The 25,988-nt window shown below is 37.4% G+C and overlaps 1 protein-coding gene across 2 annotated transcripts; it reads right to left on the reverse strand.

Moving 5' to 3' along the window:
* Nucleotides 1-954: 954 nt before the first annotated feature.
* Nucleotides 955-25,064, reverse strand: ppm1ba (protein phosphatase, Mg2+/Mn2+ dependent, 1Ba). 2 transcript variants are annotated; one of them, XM_079854989.1, is made up of 6 exons: nucleotides 24,662-25,064; nucleotides 8,760-9,629; nucleotides 8,539-8,656; nucleotides 7,267-7,378; nucleotides 6,970-7,027; nucleotides 955-2,197 (listed from the first exon to the last, which is right to left on the reverse strand). In XM_079854989.1, exons 2-6 carry the CDS (start codon nucleotides 9,612-9,614, stop codon nucleotides 2,168-2,170), a joined length of 1,173 nt encoding a protein of 390 aa, XP_079711115.1. In that variant the 5' UTR covers nucleotides 9,615-9,629; nucleotides 24,662-25,064; the 3' UTR covers nucleotides 955-2,167. The 2 variants fall into 2 exon arrangements, with proteins under 2 accessions (XP_079711115.1, XP_079711116.1); XM_079854990.1 differs by lacking the exon at nucleotides 24,662-25,064 and adding an exon at nucleotides 15,193-15,325.
* Nucleotides 25,065-25,988: the final 924 nt, after the last annotated feature.

Here is a 25,988-nt window from a genome sequence, read left to right on the forward strand (position 1 = left end):
ATAGTTAGGTTTAGGGAAAAATCTACCACATTGGTTTATAGCCTAGGTTTAGTTTTTTACTTCTGGCGATTCTATTTTGGCTTCAAAATTCATAAAAGTTGTGTTCATTTGTGAAGATTTTCAAGTACCAGCTTTTCTATAAGCGCCATCTACTATCAGAAAGTGATTTTGCATGTTAATGTGCCGGGTTTTTTTACACATTGGTCTGAACAGACAAATTGCATGTAAAAGTCATGCTGAACATTTGTGTTGGTGTGAATGGGCCTTTACTTTTCAACTACTACACAATTCATTCAGTGTTACAGGTACAGCAGAACTTTTTTGATCGAAATAAAACACCAATAATAATATTTAAAAAAAAAAATTGTTCTGCAAAATTTAAAACAAGCTTTCATGAAACCCTAGCATAGCACTCATTATTAGCAATAATGAATCAGTCTCGGCCACATACCGACCACAGTCTGCCCGCTGAACATCTGATGCACAATATACACACATTTTTATAAGCTCCGACACACTTTTTTTTTTGATCGCCTGGCAAAGTTGATACAATGAGTGAACACTAGATTTACTAAAATACATCAAATCTTTGAAATATGCTCAGGTTTGTTTGTGGCACTTAGTATTATCTTGATCAACACTGCATATTCAGCTTTGTTCAATTAGAACTCAATTACAGATCACAACATCTATACATATTTTCCATTTTTGTTTGTTTTATGGACAACTTTTACTGAGAACACCACTATTTAAAATAATTTCTTACCATGCCAGTCTATTATTGCGCTATCGACCGCTAAAGCACACACAAAAACTAAGCAACCTGCAGTTGGTTGCTTTACAAGCTGGTCTCTTGGAACATGGAACTACTGCTGTTATGCAAAGTTAAAAGACTCAAAGTGTTGTCTTAGCCATTAGGCCTTTCTCACTGTGATTAAACATAAGGAGCAAGACTGCTTTTTCCTGTAGCTTTATTGTTCTGCTCAATATCACCTTTCAAGTTCTGAGGCCAATAAGTACTGTTGTCCATGGACTGCTGAAAACATATTTGAGCAAAACCGACATTACACTCGTATGGTGAATCAGAAAATAATCAGTGAATTCATCACAAAGCTATTTTTTCATGTTCATCTAACCAAAAAAAAAAAAAAAACACCACTTTACAATATACTCTGAAGGAAAAAAAGAAGAAAAAAAGGCAGGTTGCTGTAAGTTCACATCTGCATTCGAAAGTGAGGGATGATAAGGAGAAAAGACTGAGATATAATACAAAGGGAGAGCTGAGAAAAGCTGCGTGGCTTTGGTGGGCAGTTACAATCCCTTTTATCCAACATCACCCACAATTCCTGGGTTAAACAAGTACATGAACAAACTCAGTGTGTCTATTTCACACAACGTGGCACACTCATCAGTCGCCATTAACATTACTCTATTGCTTCACACAATAAGCGACAAAGACGTCAAACTTGGGAAAAATAAAAAATATATATGAATTTATATATTTCTCTCTATATATTCTATATTCTCTGAAACAGCAGGATTAAAAAGCTTTTTACAACCAATCAAATGATAACCTGCCAAACGAAGCAGAGTCAAGTCCGAGGTTCTACCTAAAGGTCAGTCAGCGCTCATGAGGGAGGGAGGGAAGGTGCAAAAAGCCAACAAGCTTCAATCCTTTCCACGCAGGTTATGTAGTAATGAAGCAATTCTTTAAAACATGTTCCACACACATTCATCAGTCAAATATATCCTCAATTAAACCCAGTGATGATCCATAACCCCATACCAGGGGCTGCCAAGTTTATCAATTGTATCCTCACACGAATTTGCAGCCGACTGGAAAAGGCACCATAGCACGTACATGGGTCCATCCCGCAAAACATCCTCTGTTTTAAAATTAACACCCACAGTCACCACAAAAAAAGTGAGAAAAACTGTTTTTTTATTGTATGATGTGTATTTTGTTGTAGTTGTTTTTAAAACTGGAACTCCATTCTTTCCCTCATGTATTAGAAAAAAAGTGTTTGTAATGCTTTTGGTTGTACTGTGTTTCCACTGTGTTGTGACTCTTGAAAGACTGTCCGTTGAATCTCTTGATTTCACTGGAACGAAAGAAACGCGACTGATGTCTTGTGTAGAAAAGGGGCTCTTCCCTCAGGTGGGACGACTACCACGGGTCCTCAAGGTCAGCACCGCTCTGCAGAGAGAGACCACACAGAGAAAACCATCAGTTGGCAAAGGCATCAAATCAACATTATCATAATCACAGGAGTCAACCAAATCTACCAGCCATCTTTTGCTATGAAAAACATTTCCTAAAAGTAACGAGAAAGGCCACATCATAATACCAAATCTAAAACAGGAAGTAAGAGTGTAACCACCAAATGTAACATGATTGGGATAATTGTAACCCTTATAACCCAATAATACAATTATTATATACCGGCACACTACCCTTTAAAAGTTTGGGGTAAGAAAGTGTTTTGTTTGAAAGAAATGAACACTTATTCAGCAAATCAGCATATTGGAATGATTTCTGAAGGATCATGTGACACTGAAGACTGGAGTAATGATGCCATCACTGGAATTAATTACACTTTAAATATATATTCAAATAAAAAACTTATTTTAAATCTTAAGATTTCATTACTGCATTTTTAATCAAATAAATGCAGCCTTGGTGAGACTTCTTTCCAAAACATTAATACAACTTTCTGACCCCAAACTTTTGAACAGTAGTGTACACCTCAACATTACTGAACAGTTACCTAACATACATACGCTTACAGCTGAGAAAAATGATCAAAAGTCTAACTTAGACCTATAGTATGATTATATAAAAGTGTTTAAATGATTTTTACTCAAATATACACTAAATGTATCAGCCTATATGAACAAATATTCAGCACATGCTCAGTAAAGTTCTTAACTGAGTATGTGCATGTGTCTATCAAGTCTTTAAACTACTTTAATGAAATAATGTTCATTACACATAATCAATCTTCCAATTTCAAAATCACCTGCAACCTCTTAGCCATGAAAAAAACCCTGTAGGGAAGCCAAGTGTTAGCAAAAGTCTCCCATATTCCCCTACAGCTAAACATTACTGTGATCACCGAACCTTGAAACTAGAATTGTCTCTTTGTCTAATGTCTATGTTGTATAATTTGTACGAATGGAAACACCTGTGATTTAATCATTTCTACACTGCAAGATCAAAGAATTAACTGTGTTGTACACGGCATGGACACGATTCAGAAAATACAAAATATTGGGATAATCAGATCCTGCAGTTTTGATTGGTTGTTTCTTCCACTACTGTGATGATTTTTCCTTCTCTTCTCAGAAGCCGAAGTTACACATCTGCATCACAGAGAAAAGGATGCATGTGCAAAACTGAAAGACTGTGGAAAAATTGATCCAGACTCTTGTAAAATGGCAAATTACAGATTAGTGAATACTATTTCTGTTCTCTAATATGATTACTTCTCAAGAACACACCTAGGTAGGCCATTTCATGCCACAGATCATACATGTACAGGACCTGAAATTAACCCTTGACTGTCACCTGCCCGTATACTGGCAACCTAAATTTACTTCACTATATTACAATTAAATCCTAATTTAATCATATATTGTTGGAAAGGTCTAAGACTCCTTAATAGATATTTCAGCACTGTTTTTTGTTACAATTTATGCAGGAACAGAAATAGATGAATTTATGACAAGAGTGCACCTCAAAAAATCTACATCATAACAGGCGTTTCTGGCGTTTGTCACAAAAAGTCAACGCACACACTTTTAATAATTGAAACTTTGGTTTTCATGCTAAAAGTTCATAATAAAACATTTAATCTAGTATTTGTCACTAAAAAAAATATATAAAATAATATTATCCTCTAAAAAGTATAATATACATATTATCCTCTAAAATATAATATCTTTTTTATTGCCTTTTTTATTACATCACATATTTTAGTAGTTATCATAAATTAGGTATCATTTGAAAGCTTATGATCTCAGAATTCATCCTGTGAAAACTGTTTTGAAATTGGACATTGTGTTACCATAGAAACGGTACTCTAAATTATTTTATCAGGCTCCTCCCCTTTTGGGCATCATGTTTCATAATTTATGATCAAAATATTTTTTAATCTTGACAAAACATTGTCAGAAAGGTCTGAGTCTCAAAGTTCCATATTTTGTGACAGAAGTGATATTTGGACAGAAATTTATTAATTTGTTATGGTAGAATGCATACAGTTAAATTCAATGGAATTCAATGGCACCCGGTGGCTATTTTTGTTAATACGCCTAAACAAAATCTCAATGGAACTTCAATTTTTGTGATATCAACTTCAAATTTGGAACACAACTTGGTTAGATATATGGCTTTGATTTTATAGTAATTTTTTTGTAAAACATATTTTGTAAAATATAGATTTTATATAAAAGAAAAATATTAAATTATATTTGATTTAATGTAAATGTAAACTTCCATAACTTTTTCATACTTTAATTTTTTGAAGTGATTTCACTTCAGTAATAATCTGCTATTTTTTCCCTTACGGTCTATACTCCAAAGCATTCTTGAATTACAACCATTTAAGCTTAAATAGTGCATTTTAATGTCCATTCTCAAAAAGGGGGGTGACAGGTAAGGGGTTAAATCCAAGTTAAACAAGTCATCTGCATTCATTTACAGGAACACAGTAACTTGGTAATATAAAACACAAAGAAGTGAATTATCTACATTGCTTGAATGTTTAATATGTAATACAGCACTACTTTGACAGTTTGGTCTCAGTGCAAACTACATAAAAACTAACAGATAACACCAAACCAACAATTACAAAAAAGAATGGAACATTCCCTCCTCAACCAGCGATGCATTCATAAGATCAGTACATGTGGTGTAGAGTGAGGTTGTCAAACAAACTCCAGTCGGTCTTTCTGCAGAAATCATTAGTATCAATTAGTAATCAACTTACCAAATGAAACAGGTGGGCTGCATTAATTAAAGGGTGAACACATACATCATTAGTTTTGTTAATATGTATTATCCTCTTAATGAATCTCAAACTATGCGTGTTCTGGATATGAATACCAACCTTTATGTTTGTGTGTGTAAACTACATGCATTTGACCAAGAATATGATTTCTAAATGTTTATCTGGCTGTGAAAAACATGTTATAAAATAATTTATTTACAAAAGGAGGGGTGCATGGATTATAAAGCTGTCATTGGCAATCACAGAGAAACACAAGGATCTAGTCTACTCCTCGCAACAAGCCAACAAAACATCACTCGCTGATGATGCCAGGAGATGTCAAAAGTACCAGGTTAACTTGATACTAAAATTTAAAACCTATGTAAATGCTGTCTAACAGTACTGCTGCTGTATAAAAAAAGAATCAAAACACAATACTGACAGGAACATTGTTTATTAATAATAATCAGCTTTTTAATGTCAACTTGAATAATTACGTTTAAAAAAAATTAATGTTTTTTTTTTTAAGTCACATATTCAAGGGTGCAATTATGCGATAGAAAAAAAATTAAAAAAATAATAAGAATAAGAATAATAAATGTGAAATATTACAATTTACAATCATTTTGAATATATTTTAAAATGTATTCCTGTGATAGCAAAGTTGAATTTTCAGCATCATTACTCCAGTCTTCAGTGTCACATGATCCTTCAGAAATCATTCGAATATGCTGATTTGATGCTCAAGAAATATTTTTTATTATTATCAATGTTGAAAACAGTTGTGCTGCTTAACATTTTTTTGTGGGAACTGATCATTATTTCTGGACTCTTTGGTAAACCGCAAAGTAAAATGAACAGCGTTAATTTGAAACATACATCTTTTGTAATACTGTCACTTTTGATCAATTTAATGCATCCTTGCTGAATAAAATTTTTCAAATAATCTTTTAAATGGTAATGTCGATTTCATTGAAATTTGTTAATTTAATTTGTTAATATACAAACTTTAAATAAATAATTGTGTTCATTAGATCGGTTGTTTCTGTGGTATTGAAAGTGTATCAAGAATCCTAAAATCTAACTGGCGCTGGTATCAACTACTGAAAATTGTGGTATTGTGACAACAATGATGAAGAGAGTCCAGAGAAGAGAGAGCGTAGAGAACACCATCTATCACACACACCAGATATCTCTTGGATGTCCAGTAGGGAAAACCCCTGGATCAAAACTCCAGCTTTGTCCAACTAGTGTCCACTCCAGACCAATACTTGAGAATGTGTCACACTACTTAAACACTAAGACACATTCTCTTGAGGTGTTTGCCTCATACACACACACAAACAACAACAAGACAACAGGCTTTACAACATGCAACCCCCAGTGCAGTTTCGCCAGATCACACGTTGAGTAGCGACATCATCATCATCATCATCATCATGAGACTTGGCTGAAGAGTTAATAATGGCATATTAGCAAACTTATTATAAGCTATTAAAATAATATACTTGTTAGGTTACTAATCATGTCTGATTTGTCATGCTTACAGGCTGATAAATCTCAGTTCATCTCCTTGATGGGATGTATTAGGAGTGTTTGTGGTGATCTCAACCACTGTGCTTTGGGCCAGAGGATCATTTGAATGAGCTCATTACAGCTGTGATTTGAACAGGATTTTTTCTCTCTGCAGTAAATAAATCGAGAGCAGGCGAATGGGATGGAAAGAGTAAATACTGTGAGGAGAGAAAGGATCTCTGAGTGACTCTTAGTTGTAGGTTGTTAATACCAGGTGTAAATGGGTCCAGTGAGCAAGGCGCAGAACAAGGCAACGTCTCATGATGAGATGAATCCAAAGGTCAAGGGGAAGGTACCATCTCTACACATCTAACTTTTTTTTGGTAAACCAGGGACTAAATGTACAGCTGTCATCACACCGAGAGGTTCTAGACCTTTAAAAAGCAAGACTATTCATACTCACACCATCCTCTTCTCTTTGGGGGGTCAACCGGTTGTACACTGCTTCAATAACACTTTGCCTGAACGAAACAAAACAAAAAGCAGACAATGTATTAGAAAAATAAAACAAGGTATACAAGTTATACAGCAAGATTCAAAGTCGAACTTTATTATGAGTCAAGCCTACTTGAGATTGAACCTGCAAATGTCGTGTTAGCATTCCAGACCCTTAAACATTAAGTGCGTAACCCTGTGTCCCGTAAACCTGTTTGTGCAGGTGTGAACCTCAGTGTGGTTTGTGACCGTGATATTTACTTACTTGCTGGCAAGGCCGCCCCCCGGTGGGAGATTAGGGATACTTTCTTGGGACAGGGTGCTCATGATAATCAACAGCTCAGGCACACCTTCCTCCCCTGCTTTCTCTATGAGCTCTGATAGAGAACAGAAAAGGATAAACCACAGGTTAAAGCTCCCTAAATATTCATTTGACAGCTCCATTCAATGGAACCTTACATTACACGCAGTAGAACTTAATGTATCTGTGATCTACTGTACATATGTACTGAGAAATGAGCATGGCATTATGGATACCAATGTAGAGCACTAGTGTTATCGTTTTGTGAAATAGAGAAATGAGAGATAAAGAAAAAGAAAGAAAGAACGAAAGAAAGAACCGGGACAATGAGAGAAAGAACAGAGACAACGAGAGACAAGAGTGAGACTCTAGAAGGAAAGCCTGTGGCTCAGTTGGGCTGCTCTGGGCCTGCTGCCAGTTAGATGTTCAGCCAGCACATTCCTCACCAGAGCAGTAGTGCCGACGACTCCCTCAGGCCCTCTCAGCACCCAGCCAAACATTACAACAACGTTACCCCAACCTTTGCTCACAGCTCAAGGCCAAGAGTTTACATAACCCCAAAAATCCACAAAACTAACAACCACTTGCCAGAATATGATCAATGTCCAATACAGAAAGGAAAGGCCAGTGGAAAAGAAAAAAGTAAAAAGATATGGAAGTCAGGCTATCAAGATATATTAAACTAGAAAAAGAGGAATATGAAAGGGGCTGGAGACAGGATAGTATGTTCTAGATCACAAGAGAAAAAGTGTGAGGGAAAAGGTTATTTCTCTTTAATAAAATGCATATATTCTCAAATTAATTAATCTGGACTGATATAGAGTGGCCTCAAATATTTGGAAACTTAAAATATATCTAAGCAAGTGGCATGTGCAAAACAAAAAAGGCTTGACCTTTCCTCAAAACTAACTTCACTTGTCTTCAGTGATATTTGACTGCTCTTGGCAAGATAATTTCACTGTATACTATTTAGGAACAGATTTCAATATAGAGTTACCAATTAGATTCAGTTACACAAACTCTTGATTCAATTCCAATTTAGATTAATTTGGGTATATTTCAGTTATGTCCATTTTGCTTACAATGAAAGAAAAAAAAAATTCTGTTATGCTGTAAATTATAGAGGGCAGTGTTTCAAACCAGTTTTAGACTGGTTCAATCTTTTTGAACTATTTGTTCATGAATATGACAAAATAGGTATCGTGTGGCGAACCACTGAGCTCTTCCGTTTCTCACCTTCCACACGCGATTCAAGGTACTTGTCCACCTCAGCATCTCTCTTTACCGCCTCCTCTGACACCTGGGGTGCATTTGGCAAACAGACTAATACAACACTCATATTATCTCGACTTCCCTGGAGGAGGAAAAAGAAAGAAAAAAGAAAATAATCTCAACTGAGAACAAAACATTCATGCGACATAAGAAGCTGTCACACAAGAGCGAGTAAGGAACTGTACCTTGTGTAGACAAGTATCCACAACTTCGTTGCACACTCTCTCCAGGTCGTCCGTCACCTCCAGCCTTGATCGCACAAAGGCACAAAGCTCCTCGTTGGTCATCACATCCCAGATACCGTCACACGCCAGCACCACAAATTCATCCTCCGCATCTGAACGAGCAATCTCGAATACTTCTGGCTCTGGAGACACAAGCTGCTCTGTGGGACCCTTGCCCTCCACACACTTGTAGTCATAGTCGCCCAGTGCTCGGGATACAGCCAGCGATCCGTTAACCCTCTGGATCATCACAGAGCCACCTGCGTTCTGTATACGCTCCTTCTCCCGTGGGTCGCAGGGCTTATGGTCCAGCGTGGAGAAGCCGACGTGCGCGTTGCGGCAGAGAAGGGCCCGTGAGTCTCCGCAGTTAATGAAATACAGATGTTCCGGAGAGAGCAGCACACCCACCGCAGTGGAGCCGCTGCGGTCCATGCCGTTCCGCAGGTCTGTGAAACTACGCATGTGCTCGTCGATCCTCAGGAAGCCGGTGCGGATACCCCTTTTGACCGCCTCTATGGCTGGCGTTTCAGGCGCCTGAGCGCCCGCCTTCCGCAGTTCATCTGCCGACCCTGTGGCGACAATATGTTCCAACAGGTGTTTAGAGCAGTAGTTAGCAACACGTGAGCCGGCGTGACCGTCGTAGACCGCAAAGAAGGACCAGTCGTCCAGACCGTGCGGCAGGCCTACGGCTGCGGTGTGGGCATCCTCCATCTCCACCCTCCATCCCTGCATGCTGCTGAGGCCGAAACGCAGGCCGTTTCCCTCTCCATGAGCATTATGCTTCTCTGTTTTGGGCTTGTCCAAGAACGCCCCCATGGCTTAGGCCACCGTCTGCAGAGACAGAAAAACAATCATTGAGTAGGTAGACAAAAGACAATGAAGACAGTACAAAAAAGACATGGAAAGTGCAGCACAAAAGAAACATTAGGGGTGGGAGAAAAAATCGATCCATCGATGCATCGCGATTCTCTCTCCAACGATTCTGGATTCTGAGCTTAGTTTTTAACCAGATATGCGATGACGCTGAGTTTGCTTTAGAAACACCCGTAATCTGCTTTCTTCCAATTCCTCACACACATACATACACCACTCAAACTTTCCGTAAAATAATCTTTCATAAGTTTGGAAAGGTTGAAGCGAATTACTAGGACATTCACAGGCTTCATTGCACAGGATGCGCTGTGAGAGACGCGCGCTTTTTTGATGTTACGTTACACTTGAAGCATGCTGTCTCGCCTTTCGGTATTTTCCTTACAAATGCTCTACGAAGTCATCATTTATGTGGTTTGGAATGCAGTGGACTTGTATATTTAAAATATGAACCTCACTAACAGAAGGCTGCTTTCAATTTCAAATGCTGACGCACGCTTTGTTTGTGTAGATTGCTCGCGCATGCGGCTGTGCGACTCCGTGTAAGTGATTTAATATACTTGTGCAAAATTAACGTAAACACAGCCAGTTATGTCTTAAGGGATTAAACGGACAGGACAAACCACTTTACTTCTTATATTTCAAAAGAGATCCAAGCGTGAATGCAGCTTAATAGATCTCCCGCAGTCTATGATGTCATAGTAAAAAACAACAGTAAAGATGAAGAAAAATCACTCACAGTTCTTGAATGGAAAATGTTCAGATAATCTTAAATAGGCTACTGAAAACACTATTTGTTTGTTTGTTATGTTTCTATGCTCCTCTTTATTATTTGCTACTTACTTGTATGTTTTGAAGTTATATTAGTTTAAAATTCTTAACATAGGCTACTGTTTTCATTTTTAACTGTTTTCATTTTTTTTGTAATTTAAAAAAAAAAAGTTCTTAATTACCTATGTAAACTAATGAATTAATAGGGAGGGGAGGGGGGAGGAGTAGATAAAGAATCATTCTGGAATTGGATCGGATCGTGAGGTGACTAAAGATTCCCACCCCTAACATTTACATACTGTGAATCGTTTTTTTGAATCGAGAATCGTTTTTGAATCGAAAATCGATTTTGAATCGAATCTTGAGCCTAAAAATCGATATCGAATCGAATCGTGACATTTTCTGAATCGTGCACCCCTAAGAAACATATGATCTCTGCAGCTTAAATGCATTAGCTAATATTAAGCATCCCCTCATACTGCATCAACACTGTAGCGCCACACCACACAGGGGGAAAAAACCTAGCACATACAGTCCAAAAACACCCACTGCAGAGTGAACAACACAAATGTGGAAGGATTAGTCTTAGTGCTCAATAGACGGATTTCTATTAACAACAAACTGAGTGAAATAAACATGTAGAGATTCTTGGCCCTGAAGCCACAGAGTGGGTGTAGCTTCTGAAAATCAAAAAACTGCAGCCCAGATAATCCAATTGCCTGTGCAGGGCTGCATTACTGCTATAGCAGTGTACACAGAAAAATACATATTACACTGCTCTGTAGTGCTGCTTCACTCCTGAGGTGAATCAAGTTGCTAATTAATCAAACTGCGATCAAATATTTTTTGTATATTGAGTTAAACTGTATATTTGACCAATTTTATACACTGTACAATATTTCGTGTGCATTTATTTGCTCAATAGACGTGTAATAAGGTGGATAATGTACATTAAGCTGTTTATTATCACAAAATAGTAAAGAGTAAACCCCTGTGATAACGACCAGCTGACTATACATTATGCTTGACACAATTTAGCTGACTGAACTGTATGTGATGAGAGAGAAAGACTGGGTGCCTCAAAATAACACTGACAAGTAGTCAACTATATTCTATTGTGTTGTTCGCACTGACTGCACACAAAAATGCATATACAGTAAAAAAAATGATCAAATTCACAGCTTTATCACAGTATTGAATTACATTACAAAAAAGTGGTTTAAATTCATTTTACCCAAAGTCGAACACTCTTCAACTCTTGGTGACTGTTGAAAAGAAAGCGCACATTACGCTCCTGGCGCTTTAAAAAAAAGCAGTGGTCCCATTGAAAATAATTGGAAAAATATGCAAGCCGCGTGAAAAAAACGCTTTGGTGGACACACGGTTTTACTTACAGGCCTACCTGAAAAACTTAAAGCACTGTTTATTTCTTGTGTATGTTTATTCTAAAGTATTTATTTGTGCTTATTTGTTTATTTTATTACTAAGTGTTGACATCTTTTTTGTCAATTCAAAGTTTGAAATCAGACTGCTTTGTGAGCTATTACAAAAAAAATTACCCTTTTGTAAAAGCAAAAAAATGCATTGCATGATCAAACATTTAGGTGAGTATCGAGATAATTGTAATTTTTTAAATGTCTAAATATCAACAAACAGTATAAAGGTGAAGCATTTAGGATGTTTTTACTGTGTCCCTACTACTGTTGTCTTTCTTCTGTGATCGCCTTATTCATTCATAACATCAGTAGTATACGTGCCACTGAAGTGACTGTAGAGATTAAACTTCTCCCAGCAGGAAAATAGGATTTGCTCTCCTCAGATGAACTACCTCTTAAGACTCAAGTCAAGCTGTGACATGCATCTGTTTGGACTATTTCAACTTTCCAGATGAATCACACTAGACCGTGGACAAACAAATCTGATCATATTTTTGGTTACTGTGGTGAGAGTAATATCTAAATGAAGCTCCATCCAGAACCTATGTACCAATGCAAAACCAAACATGCTAAGAAACTGGTCAGATTCAGTGAGGACGAGACAAACTCAAGGATCTATGTGCAGGGTAGAATGAAAGTGACCCTATTTACTCATGCCGCGGTGACCTCTGTATCACAGGTTTAATTCAACAGTGCTAGCAGTGTTCTGGAACCCAGAGCTAACAGTCAGCCAACGGTGAAAGGAGGTCAGCCACCCTGCCAGATCAGTCACACGACAGCTCTTTTTGTCCACAGGTTACAGCTTCAATTCCCAGCAAACATTACATGAGTACACAAATGTATAACAATTCCAAGTCCATTCAAAATGGACTCGAAACTTCCACTGTGAAAATCTAACTACTGCACTGTTCTGCACAAGCAATCCAGGTCCAAACTAATCAAACTAACATGCAAGTATTGTTTTTCCAGCAGAGCAAACAACCTTTTATAGTTAAAGCTTTAACAACATGTATGTTGTTCTATGAATAAGCAGTCAGTCATTTCATTAATTTAAACCTTACGTAACACGGTAAAATCTCCTGGTTCAATTTAAGTTGGGAATGACAAAGCAAGGGCAGTACATTGTTTATGGAGTTTATTAAATTATTCAAGCCAGTAATGCAACGATATGAAAATTTTGTCCGATAATGATAACCGATCATTCTTTATAGGCTATTTGAAAGCGATAACCGATATATTGGCCGATAATTCTAAATCCAAATTTTTCTATCATTTTTGAGAGCTTAATTACAAAAACAAAAGTCTCACAATTGAAAGCCATGTTCCAAGCACACAATTATAATGTTCTCATTATAATTGTATGTAGCCTTTATGACAGACTTGCACTGCAAATGATGCACTTGACTGTATTTTCCTTTTTGAAGCGATTCCAATCATATTTCAAGCAGTTTAAAACCATCATGGCGAACAGTGCACATCTGAAGTGCCTCAGCTGAAGGAAATAATCCATTATTTATTGGCTTTAATATATTGGGAAAATTTTCTTATTGGGCCGATAACGATTCCATTAAAAATGAACACATATCGGCCGATACCGATATGGTGGCCGACATATCGTGTAGGCTATATCATATTGTATATGAATGGGTCATAGAATCTTTGACTCAGCTGATTCATTCAAAACACTGAATCATTCAGTAATGAAACACGGAACATGTTGCTGTGAGATGCGCTATGGTTCTGCTGCTGTGATCTTTATTGTTGATCCAATCAAGAGGATTATTGCATGATCAAAGTGCAAAAGCATCTAGATGACACACATAGTGGATTCTGGTTATTGCTATACCCCGCTATTGCTCAGCAAGCTGCAAGTATGCAATGATGTCACATAACAGCATGTCTGAGCGTCTGAGCTGGCCACACCTCACGCCTACTGCACTATAAATAAACCCAGATAGGATTGCATACAAACCCCCATCCTTTCACCAAGATCCTGAGCCCTCAGCTAAGGCTCAACCTCTCAAAGTTTTTACAATGGTAAGCTACTCTAAAGCAGCCAAAGCTAGGACCATCTTCACCATAAGAGTGAAAATATATCTAATATTGGATATGGACATTTATCCCAAAATGAAGGGAAATGCTCACACTCTCAAATTAATACAAGTCTCAAACCTGAATTGTTCTGCAAGTGTGCTTACTTCACTGGGTACCCCCTTAAAAAGACTCAAATATTTCCCATTGTAAAGTGACCCTAAATGTGAGCCCCTGAGCAATCTTGATCATTACATTTGGCCTTAAATGATAAGAAACAAGAGTGTAAAATGTATGCAAGAAATGTGTTTCTTTTTCTGTATGTACATGTACCTTGAAATGTGCTCTAAAGATCAGTTTTTGTTCTAAAAAGCTAGAACCTTCTTGAGCTGAGATATTTTCGCATAGCCCTGTGTTACTGTATAACCAACATTAGTTGTGGGGTGGGCCATGACACAAAGAAGCCACTTTGGTTAAAACAAGTAAAATAATAAATACCATGAATTTGCAATACCAATTCACAGAGGTAATCACTCAAAAAAAAAAAAAAAGTACAAAATAGTCAAGCAACCTCCATTGGACCACCTCAGATGGATTAAACCATATATTAGTACATGAGAGTAATTAAAAAAAAAACTTAAGTCTTGTATGTCACTTGTGTAAACGATAGTGTTTCATTGGAAACAGCTTCCAGCACCTGTGCCTTGACTCCAGATTAGCCATGCTTTGATCATGTGCTCTGTTTAGCATCACAGTAAACCAAAAGAGCCCAGATGATAATAACTCATTGCCTATGAATGTGTGCGGATCCAGAGAGCACACTGTGCCAAAGCACTAAAACAAACAAATAAAACGTATCCTGTAGACAGGAAGTGGGCTAAACCTTTGAAGAGGGTTTCAATGTTGTGACCCAACAAAAGGAAAAACAACCTGGTCCTCATCGACTCTCGATTTCAGACCACCTGTGCCCAACAATGACTTTCATCCACCATCACCCACGTCTCCTCATCATTATGAATCATTATATCTTCATTATAGACAGGAAAAAGACATTGTGGCCAATGAATTTAGAAAAAAAAAAAAAAAAAAAAACATCAGCACTGACCAGGCAGTTCAGGCTGTCACCTAGAATACATGTTCATAACAACCACCACTTATCAAGCAGGAATGAATCTAAAGCCTGACAACAGTCCTAGACTGACTCTAGGAATTCTATTAATATCCCACATTACCAGCTCGGTTCGCTAACATGGCGAGTCAGTCTATGACCATAAAAAGATCCTTACCTGACCTAACGTTGGCCTGCATTCAAGAGTTACACATCCAGATGACAGGTTGCTCATTCAAGATTTCCACATTCCAATAAAGTGAAGAGAGCAGTTCAACACACTCCTGAGATCTATGGCACTGCAATGATGTAACCATTGGACCACTGTCATATGTTCCGTTTCCATGCCTACAGCGCCTGGAGTGGCAGCTAAGAGTGGTTTCTATGGTAACAGAGAGCTTCAACAGGGCACTTCAGTGCATCTTTCCTGTGACCAGTCCCTTGGAATTGCAAGCACAGCGAGAGAGCCGACAAACAAAACTAGCATTGAATTTTATAAATTGAACTGAATCTAGGAACAGCTGGCAAAGTGAAGTGTTTGGAAATGAACAACATTGAGAGAATTACAATAATGCGTGAACATATCCATTGCTAGGCTTCTTCACACACACCATGTGCTCCTTGAATTTGAAACTTTAGAGGCCAGAGTATCAAATGTCACAGCCCCTAAACGGGCAGCGAGTTGTAAACTGCTGCACTGGCCTTGTGTTGCCTTGTTTATGGAGTCCTAAGGACAAACAAACTTATTACATCAATACAAGAGCAGCTGCATCATTACAGCTGATTCACAGACAAGCAAAGGTGTATTTTGAGATGTATTTTAAGACAAGTGCCAACAACCAATGTCAAAATGATGCTCCTTTGACTCGGCACTATTTTTGGCTTTTTGAAAATCATCTTTTTATTCATTTTTTTACAAATGACATTTGGACTGAGGTCCCGATTTAAAAAAACATTATCAAAACTTTAAAGGATTTAAGGCTTTAAAGACTTCCCGAAACAATCAGGCTAAAGGGCCGTTCACACCAAGGACAATAAGTATAACTATAACAATAATTATAACTATATAATTATAACTTTTTTATTATATTAGTATGTTCTTTAAGGTTCACTTATAATGCTTCAAACTATCAGAATCAAAAGGCAAAATGTAAATCAATGTGGCTTTTTGGTACAAGGTCATGTTAGATATGGATCTAAGGAGTGCAACGTGACTTTTAATAATATTTAATAGTATTATCTTCCTATCATTAATCAAAGAGTTTGCAAACATCAGTATGTCTCCTAAAGGTTCCGAGGGATTCAAGACAGTGGGGTTAACAAGCTAACTCAATTTGTTAATCCACTCATGAAATGCATGCAGTACTTGATTAGCTCCTGTGCAACGGCTTTCAAAAAGGATGAAGATTACTGTAGATCAAGCAAACAATGGTACATCAACACAGCCCATTTTATCCAAGGTAAACTACAATTAAAGCTTAGTGATATTATATCTGTTGTTCTAATCGCCTAAAAATGAACACTATCAAGCTCAAATGCCATATCTAAGGTTAAGGTTCGAAACTCCATGGAAATACATTAATGTAGAAATTTCTAGGATCTTCAATTGACCCTTCACAGGGAGTTTGACTGACAGGCGATCTGACCAATCATAATCTGCCATCCGCCGAATCCACCATTTTTGTCCGACAAAGCAGTCGAGTTAGTAGATTAACGTCGGTGGATTTGAACTTAAAAAACGAATTGTACTGACGTCTTTCCACGGTTGAAGCAACATTCCTTCTGATGTTCATTCATGTTTATTTGATGCTATAAATTAACTAGAAGGAAAAGATGATGGGTTCACGTCACGAGCAGCTTTAACTGAGGCTCTACAGTGATCTGTCAGACACATTAAAGAGCCACAAAACGGTATTTATTAAAATTTCTTTAAAAAAATTATCACATTTGAAAGTTGAGACTTTGTTTCATATCAAAAGTGTCAGTGTCCTCTTTGCTCTGCGATGTATTTTTCATTGCGTGAGAACATGGTGTGGCGTGAGAGCGGCGTGGCTTGTCGGACATACCAACAGTAACTAAAGGGGGCGGGTCTTTGCGAACGGTCAATTTGACTGTACATTGGCAATGTGTTGGAAGTGTTCATATCGGCATTCACATACAAGTATGTTTCTGAACTAAATCATATAGACATAGATATAGTATTAGTCTACATTGCAATGCATCTCATTCTGGAGGCATGGCTTCAGCACTGGGGAATACATATCCCAGTTGCCTTAGTTACCCATTCATGTCCCTGAGGAAATGAAGACAAATATCAAACAGATTATGGAATGTTCATTTTCAGCTACATAATTTATCCAATTTTAACAGGTAGGCCTAATCTTAAGGAATGACATTTTAGCAGCAGTGATGATCATACCCATTAGAAACCAAACCAAGGCAAGCCTACCATCAACCAACAAACCTCTCACAAACCATGCCTATTATCAGTGGCCAAGCACTCCATAAACTTTCAGAGTTATTTTAGGTCCTTGCATCATCTGCGCCCATGCCAATGTCTGTGTAAGGTGCCATTAGGGAATGGGGCAGAAGACCTTTGCTTGATACATAGGTGGCAAGCAGCGTAGCCTATAAAATAACGTTGAATAAAAAGACCTATCTTAAAAGCCTTTTGATTAAACCATCATCAGTACACAGCAGGCAAAAATTTTAAATACTTAACAAATTTTAATACTTGAAATTAACAAAGTAAACATGAAAGGAATTTTACTTTGACAAAAATGGAGCGGTGCTCATCAGTGGAAGTTTTATTCTACTTTGCAATTGACCTTTCTCAGGGAGTTTGATTGACAGATGATCTGACCAATCATAACCTTCCATCCACCGAATCCACAATTTTTGTCCGACAAAGCAGTCAGGAGAGTTAGTAGATTAACGTTGGAGGATTTGAACTTAAAATCAAATCCTTTCAAAATGTTGGAGGATTTGAACATTGGAGGATTTGAACTTGAACTTGAATAACGGAGTGTACTGACGTCTTTCCACGGTTAAAACAACATTCCTTCTGATGTTCATTCATGATTATTTGATGCTATAAATTAACTAGAAGGAAGAAATGATCGGTTCACGAGCAGCTTTAACTGAGGCTCTACAGCGATCTGTCACGACACATTAAAGAGCAACAAAACAGTATTTATTGTTTCAATTTCTTTTTAAAAATGACCAAATTTGAAAGGTGAGACTTTGTTACATATCAAAAGTAACCTGGTCTGTCCTGTCTGTCAGCGCGTTGTCAGTGTCCTCTTTGCTCCACGATGTATTTTTCACTGTGTGAGAACATGGTGTGGCGTGACTTGTCGGACATAGCAACAGTAACTAAAGGGGGCGGGTCTTTGCGAAAGGTCAATTACATTAAAAGACTACTGGCTAAATTCATAAGAATTTTAATTCTAATTCACTTCACTTATATATTTTTCTCAAACCTAGATAAGGATGAAATTAAGTGAAACAATGATTTAAAAATCCTACCAGAAATGGATTCTGCAAGTTTCTATTTTGAGGCTGGGAATTCTTGATGACTGACCATCAGCTCTGACCAGAAGCTTGACAGTATTGTGCAATTATTAAGATATTAATCAGGTGTTGCACATATCTTGAACATTCTAGATGCCAAATAAACTATATAAATTATGCATCCACGGTTCAGGAAAACCCCACTTTTCAACTAATTTGGGAAATCCTCATCTCTGCAATCAAACTATAATGTTAGATTTGTTTTACCAGATGCAGCCTGTATATTGACTTAACTGTTGGGAAGACAATCACATAAAATGGTAAAGAAAGATCAATATTCGAAACAATAATTACCTTGCAATATTAAGCAACTTTTGTTGCCGCCAGATAAATTTATATCAGCTTTCATTTATGCTGTGAAAATTGGCAAAGGTGACGCATTTTTACGTCCAAGAGACTAGTCCAGTGGTCCTCTGATGCCATTACTGATAGAAGTTCTGTTAACTTTCAAAAGGACAAAAAACTTTATCATCAGACTGTCACTGATGTTAAAAAATAAATCTCTGGATAAGTCAAAGCGCAGGAGTATCTTACTGAAATTCACCTGACAGCTCTTTTAAAATGCAGTCAAATCTTTGGTAATCTAACAGAATTTCCTTTATTTCAGTGATATCAATGACCAATAGGAAGAAATAGAGAGAAACCATTCAAACCATATGCATAAGAATGCTCTTACTGTGTAAAGTCTAGAGAAAGAAAGCAAACAGTTAAAGGTCCCGTTTTTCCTGTGTTTTTGAAGCTTTGATTGTTACAGTGTGCAATATAACATGTGTTCATGTTTCGCGTTTTCACACAATTTACTTATCTGTATACCACTGTTTTCACTGTCATAAAAACGGGCTGATGAAGTTCCTTGTTCTATGTCCCACCTTCAGAAATACGTAACGAGTTCTGATTGTGCCAGCGGTTCCTGTGTTGTGATTCGACAGCAGCTTAGAGCACGTTGCCCGGAAAGGTCACGTCTCTTACCATAACGCGGAGATGCATGCGCTCAGTGTTATTGTAAACATGTCTTTAATATTACCTTCAATTTAAGCCGGAATCAGACCCGGAGAACATAGAACCTGTTCAAGCACGACTTTTGCAGGATGTTTCACAATGGTAAGCTGTTTATTTAGTAGTTGTCATACTTTTACGTTTGGCTGTTACCTTGAATTGGTTAAATTGTAATGTTAAATGTTACAAACTGTTATGAAAGCTTGTGGTATATGGTTTTGTCCGTCTGTCGAATTAACGATGGTGTTGTTGAATTTTTAAAATAAGTGCATTGTTTATTCCTACCTTAGTTACACGTGAGCACGAGTTTTGATTAGTAATATATGTTTTATAGGTGTACATCTGGTAACTGTGACAAAATGCCAACGGAAGTTGAAAACATCTGCTGCAAAGAAATACAAAAAGTACTGTAACACCTCCTAATTAAATAATTAAATATTTTTTTTATAAATAATTTTTTGTTGTGTATAGTTCTTTTGAAATTGTTTTCATCCAAACAACTTTATATAAATACACTTTATTTTCACCATGAATATAGCCTTAAAAGCTGCCATGTTGTGTAAAAGAAATCGTTGCCATGCATTACATTAAAAGTTGAATGTTACGTGACTGCACATTAAATTATGGATGAAAATAACAGCGTCTCGACGACATGGCAACAAACACACTCTACAAACGTAATGGGCCTTTCACACAGGACGCGGTATGCGCGGCGCTGCGCTATAAAACCCATTCATTTCAATGGCTTGCGCCGCGCAAGGACGTTTCGTTGCTGCGTCGACCAAAGCGCAAGCGCAGTGGTGCGCATCATTGGCGTGCTCACGTGCACGCCGCGGTCAAAGTTCAAAATAGTTCAACTTTTGCCGCTGCGCTCTGTGACGATTACCAGCGCGGCCAATAGAATCGGGGGATCCAAACAAGCACGGAAATCAAAATGGATGAACGGCTAGACCTGTGTAGATATATATAATTAGTTTTTTAGTGTCAGGTTTAATGTCTGAATAAATGTTTTATTCTAAAAAAGAGGTGACTTAATGATTCTTGTTTTGATTTAGATATTAAAGTATATAAAATCGCATTGTATCTGAAGGGCAACGCTGAACCCAGCGGCAAGCGCCGCGCATACCGTGTCCTGTGTGAAAGGCCCATTACTCTTCCTCTTCTCCGTGGGAGCGCAACAAGACCACGCCCCCTTTTTTGTGTATTCCTGTGGACGGAGGTTAGTCAAAAAACTGTTCTAGTGACGTCATTACTGCAGGAAGTAGAGGGATGTAGTCCAAACCGGCCGTTCGCTGTAGGCTTTGAAAGGGGACTTCTGTTAAATAAAATATCTCGCTTGGCATTGAACTTTGAGCTTTATAATTTTACAGATATTATTTATTGCTCTAACAGCAACATTACACACTAACTAAAGTTTGAAAAATGGGATCACGAAGAACAGGACCTTTAAATTTTTACGACTTATGAAAGTAAAGCTAAAGACCAAAATTATCATAGATTGACTACAGTCAAGCAGTACAAGCCCTAGAGTTACTTTCAAGCACTATGTTTGGAGCTAATTCTAAAGTAGGGCTGCACGATATTGGCAAAAATCATAATCACGATTATTTTTGGTAAATATTGAAATCATGATTATTGAACAATTATTGTAGGAAATATGATCAAATGTCTTATTTCACAATATGAGTCATTTTAAATATCAGTGAAGTTTCACAATTATCGATACTTCAGACAAGAAAACAGTCAGCAACATGATAATAACGAAAGAAATGAAAGAAACAAATAGTTACAAAAACAGACAAATAAATACAACAGAACGAAAATACAAATTAAATAAACAGTGTTTTAAGTTTTTCAGGAAGATGTACCAACAGTGATATTCAGATAAGTAATAGCCTACAACAAAAAATGTAATATCAAATGTAAAATAACACTGCATAGTCTGACTGTACACATATACTAGATTAATAGTTATTAAAGCTTAATGGCATATCCAAAGCCCACTTGCTTATCTACATTCGGCTACGACTCGGAGCGCGCACACAGAAAGCTGCCAGGGAAACAGCGTCTCTTGACGCTTAATGTGCTTTTAATAACACTGTTTAGTATCAAACACGTCCTGCAGTTTAGCATCAGTAGACTGGTTTTACCACATTCATTTATTTGGCTGATATGGGTAAGTTTGGGCTTTTAGGGAGGAATGAAAGTCCACCGCTGTGAAGGAAAGGACGGTGCACTCGACGGAATGCGGCAGCGGCACAATAATTGCTTTAACTCGATTATCTTGTTTTCATATTCGTTGGAAGCCAAAATCAAAATCGAAAATCAATTATGATCAATCGCACAGCCCTAACCTGAAATCATTGCGTTGCCACAATTAAAACATGAAAGTCTTGTGAAATGCAAAGTGAACACACAAAAAAAATACAAAATCATAATCTGAACAAGTCAATTTTATTTGTATAGGCCTCTTGATTGGTTTTCCCAATTAATCAGCACTGATAACTGATTGCTGGAACCGAATGCAGGCACACAAAAAAATCCGGGTTGCTGGAGTGACTGAGAAGGTTTTGCTGTCATTTTACAGTATGCGAGCGGCCTCTAGAGGCGTGATAAAAACTATCACTGATGCCTCGTGGAGTTTGTTTTGACACGCGAGGCTGCGCGCTGCATGAGTGGGACACTTCAGATGTAGATTTAAAACAGACAACGAAATGGTATGTATACAGTACACTACACTACATTGTTTTCATATCGTTAAAGGGTACATAACATGCACAGTTTCACCTAATCTCATGTTAATCTTGAGTACCTATAGAGTAGTAGTGCATCCTTAATATCTCAAAAAAGTGTTTAGTTTTATTATATTTAGAAAAGAAAAATACAGCTTTCCGATTCTCTCCGGAAAAAGCCGAGGTCCTGGAGGCGGAGCTATAGAGTCAAGCGGTAGTTCTTGATTTCCAGCAAAAGACAGAAATCTGATCCAGTTGTACTTACATGAATGGGGTCTTTTATCACTGGGACCGCTCCACGTTTTAATAGCAAACGATTTGCAAATCCAGCGTCGACCTGAGCCTTGTTAATAAAACATTCGTCACTGAAACGACCAGAACACACAACCGCACTTCCTACACTCCGTTGCTGCCCCGGAAAAACAAACTGCATCCACTGTTCCTGTAACACTGGGTTCTTTGGAAAACTGAACACGGTAAGCTTTCCCTCACATCCAAATACACACTTTTTTGGAGACATTCTTGAACAAATCCTATGCAGCGCTGCCGATGATTTCCTGTTGAAGCGCGTTGATGTGCGCGGTCTCGCTCTCCTCTAGTCGACGTGCTCGCAGGCGAGCTTTTCCGAGAGAAATGCTCATATAAGGAGTTCCACTCTTATCTACGTCATTAGATCCACGATCTAAAAAAAACCAGCCGAAACTTGTACCAACCCGGAAGTAAGATTTTCAGCATAGAAATTCTCCGTTATTCGTCCAAAATATTTTTTTTAAACTTTGCCCATGTTTAGCATGAGAATCTATCTCTTTAACACTGTAAACAACTCTGAATACATGAAACACCATTGTACCCCCCCTTTAAAAAGTAATTCATTTGTTGACTAGATGCTGCATTAGTAGAGAAAGAACAGCAGTGTGTTTGCGTCAAGGCTAAGAGGGCGCATTAGTAGTACCTTTGTAAAAATGATAAAAATACAAAAATGTCCGACCCAAATGTTTCATGTCACAATTGTTACAATCTGTTTGCATTAAATATCCAGCTGGTAATTTTCCATCTGTAACATTAAGGTTCATAAATGCTGTAGAAGTATTGTTCATTTTTAGATCATTAATTTCTACAAATTTCTAATACTAATTTCAACAATTAAAACACTTTTAAATTTAAAAGTTAACACTAGTTAATGCACTATGAACTAACATGAATGATCAACATATAATTAACATAATTCATATTTATATATTTAATTTAATTTAATGAGTACAGTACATTTTCATGGTCCAGCACTTTTTTATTTTTTGTAATAAAGTTTACTTGGAGTATTTTGTTTTCATTCAGTATCCATTTTAAAAATTGTTAGTTGGTTACAGTACGGTCCAACCTAGTTATCGTTATCGGTAAAATCCACTATCGGTCGACCTCTATTTTTCACAATTCACGTTGTTTCAAAGCAACTTAACAGAAAATCATGATGTTAAGTCATTTGGCATATTAAAGTAGGATGATAGTGTATAGTTTACATTTTACGACGACAATATAAACAATCAAGCAGTTTTGAGATTAGCTACATAATATCACTTTACAGTATGCAGTATACTGTATGTATTTGGAATAAAGTTACAGTTTACACCAACTCTTCATTATAACAAGTGATTTCCACTGCCACAGAACAAGCAGTGCAATGGCAATAAACTGTTAGAATAGTCTTATTCATTTTTCTTTTGATTATTTGTGCCATGAACTTTCCATCAGCTAATTTCAATCACACTCAGGGTCAAAAATTAATCAGGGTTTTAAGAATAAATCTGACCAACAGTGACAAAAATGCTATCAAAATTCAAAACCTGATGGCAAAAAAAACAATGAATTTAAAAATTGTTATGCATTAATTCTATGTTTAGAATAAGGCCTTCATCAAGGATTTCTGACACTGATAACCAGCTAACATGGCCTTGTTTTGTGCACTGATAGGGGGAGGAATAATATAAAAAGCCTATTTACATCTTATAAAGTTAAAAACAACCAGGAGTAATTTAATGCCAGCACTGTTGGTGTCTTTGGAAAGAGTGTTTAATGCAAGAATTAATGGACTGTGTGCTACCGACTGAGCTACCAACGTACACAGCATCTCGGACATCATAGGCGTCTTTTTACGTTCAAATCGAAAACCTACGATACCAAACACGATACGCAACTCGTTATGTTTTGCGACACAGCCATTAACAGGTCGGATTCCTGAAGCAGGCAGCAGTGCGGACTCACTGACTTGGTGCAGCCGTTACGAAACAGGTCCATCCCGGTAGATAACGCTAGCTTGCTAGTTAGTCTGACAAATGTGGTGTAACTTACGTTTCTCCGATTGAAGTTTCCTCTCCAGAAGACGCCACGTTCCAGGCGGCCGTCAAATTTGCCTTTATGATCGAGAACCGACTCGCTGAACATCTATATTTTGAACGTTGGTGATATTAGCTCGTTTCGACTAGAGCAGCTAAAGGTAAACCCAGCTAGCTGGCTAGCTAATGCGGTTAAATTCAAACGGTCAGTTCTGCCCTCAATGGCTCTTGGCTTGGATTGCGAGCTATAACGAACATCTTTGACATGCAGTTTCACTTCGGCTCAACGAAAACATAAATGCGACCAGAGTGTTGGTCATCTGAGTTAAATTTCGAGCCGTGTTAGCGTTTCTAGCTACATGTTCAAGACAGGTGACGTGCACTACTCAGTGCCATTGACGGCCGCGCGCTTCGGTTCTGTGTGATGGGAGGGGCCATCGCCTCTATGATTGACATCATTATGCTGCTGAATAGAGGGTGACAATAAAAACCCTTTGTTTTGGATGAGATATCGAGAATCTTGCATTATGTTCTGTATCTTGGTTAAAAATATATAAATAAAGTCTCAACGTTCCCTTTACCCTGGTGAGAAAGCCTACACTTTAGCATACTTTTTTTTTTTTAAAGTGGGCATAGCCTACTTATTACTAAATAATAATAATTAGTTTACCCTAGGTAGAACTTAAGTACATCTTTCTGGCCTGTTTTCACAGACAGGGCTTAGATTAAACCAGGATTAGACCTTAGTTCAATTAGGGCATTTAAGTAGCTTTTATAAACGTGCCTTGAGACAAAACAATGGCACTGACATATTTTAAAATATGTCAGTGGAAGTTGCTTTTAGTTAAAAAAGCTCAAAAATGCATTTTAGTCTGGGACTAGGCGTAAGCTTTTTCTGTGAAACCAGGGGAAAACGTAATATAATTTCATAATTACTTTTATTGTCTTTGAAATATGCTTAAAGTGCTCAATGTATTGACGATTTATGGTAAACTAAATATGCTTTAATGTCATTGCTGACTTCACATTTCTACATCAACTGATTCTACGACCCCTCCTGCAGATAATCTTGCACCTTCTCTGTTTCTTCACAGGTATCCTCATCAATTATTGATTAGTATTGGTAACAGAATCTGGTTCCCAGGGGTCATCTTACACAGAAGATAGTTGAATACCTCTGTAACAACTTTAGAAAAGGGTTATTCTGCATTTACATTAATTATTTCAGATAATATTTCAAAAATAATGGGATGATAGTAAATCTTTTCCGGTTCAAATTAAATAAATAAATATCCAACTATCCATCGTACTGTAGTGATGAGTTGGAAAATGTGAAAAAAATT

The sequence above is a fragment of the Squalius cephalus genome (genome assembly GCF_949319135.1).
Source record: "Squalius cephalus genome assembly, chromosome: 21".
NCBI lineage: Eukaryota > Metazoa > Chordata > Actinopteri > Cypriniformes > Leuciscidae > Squalius > Squalius cephalus.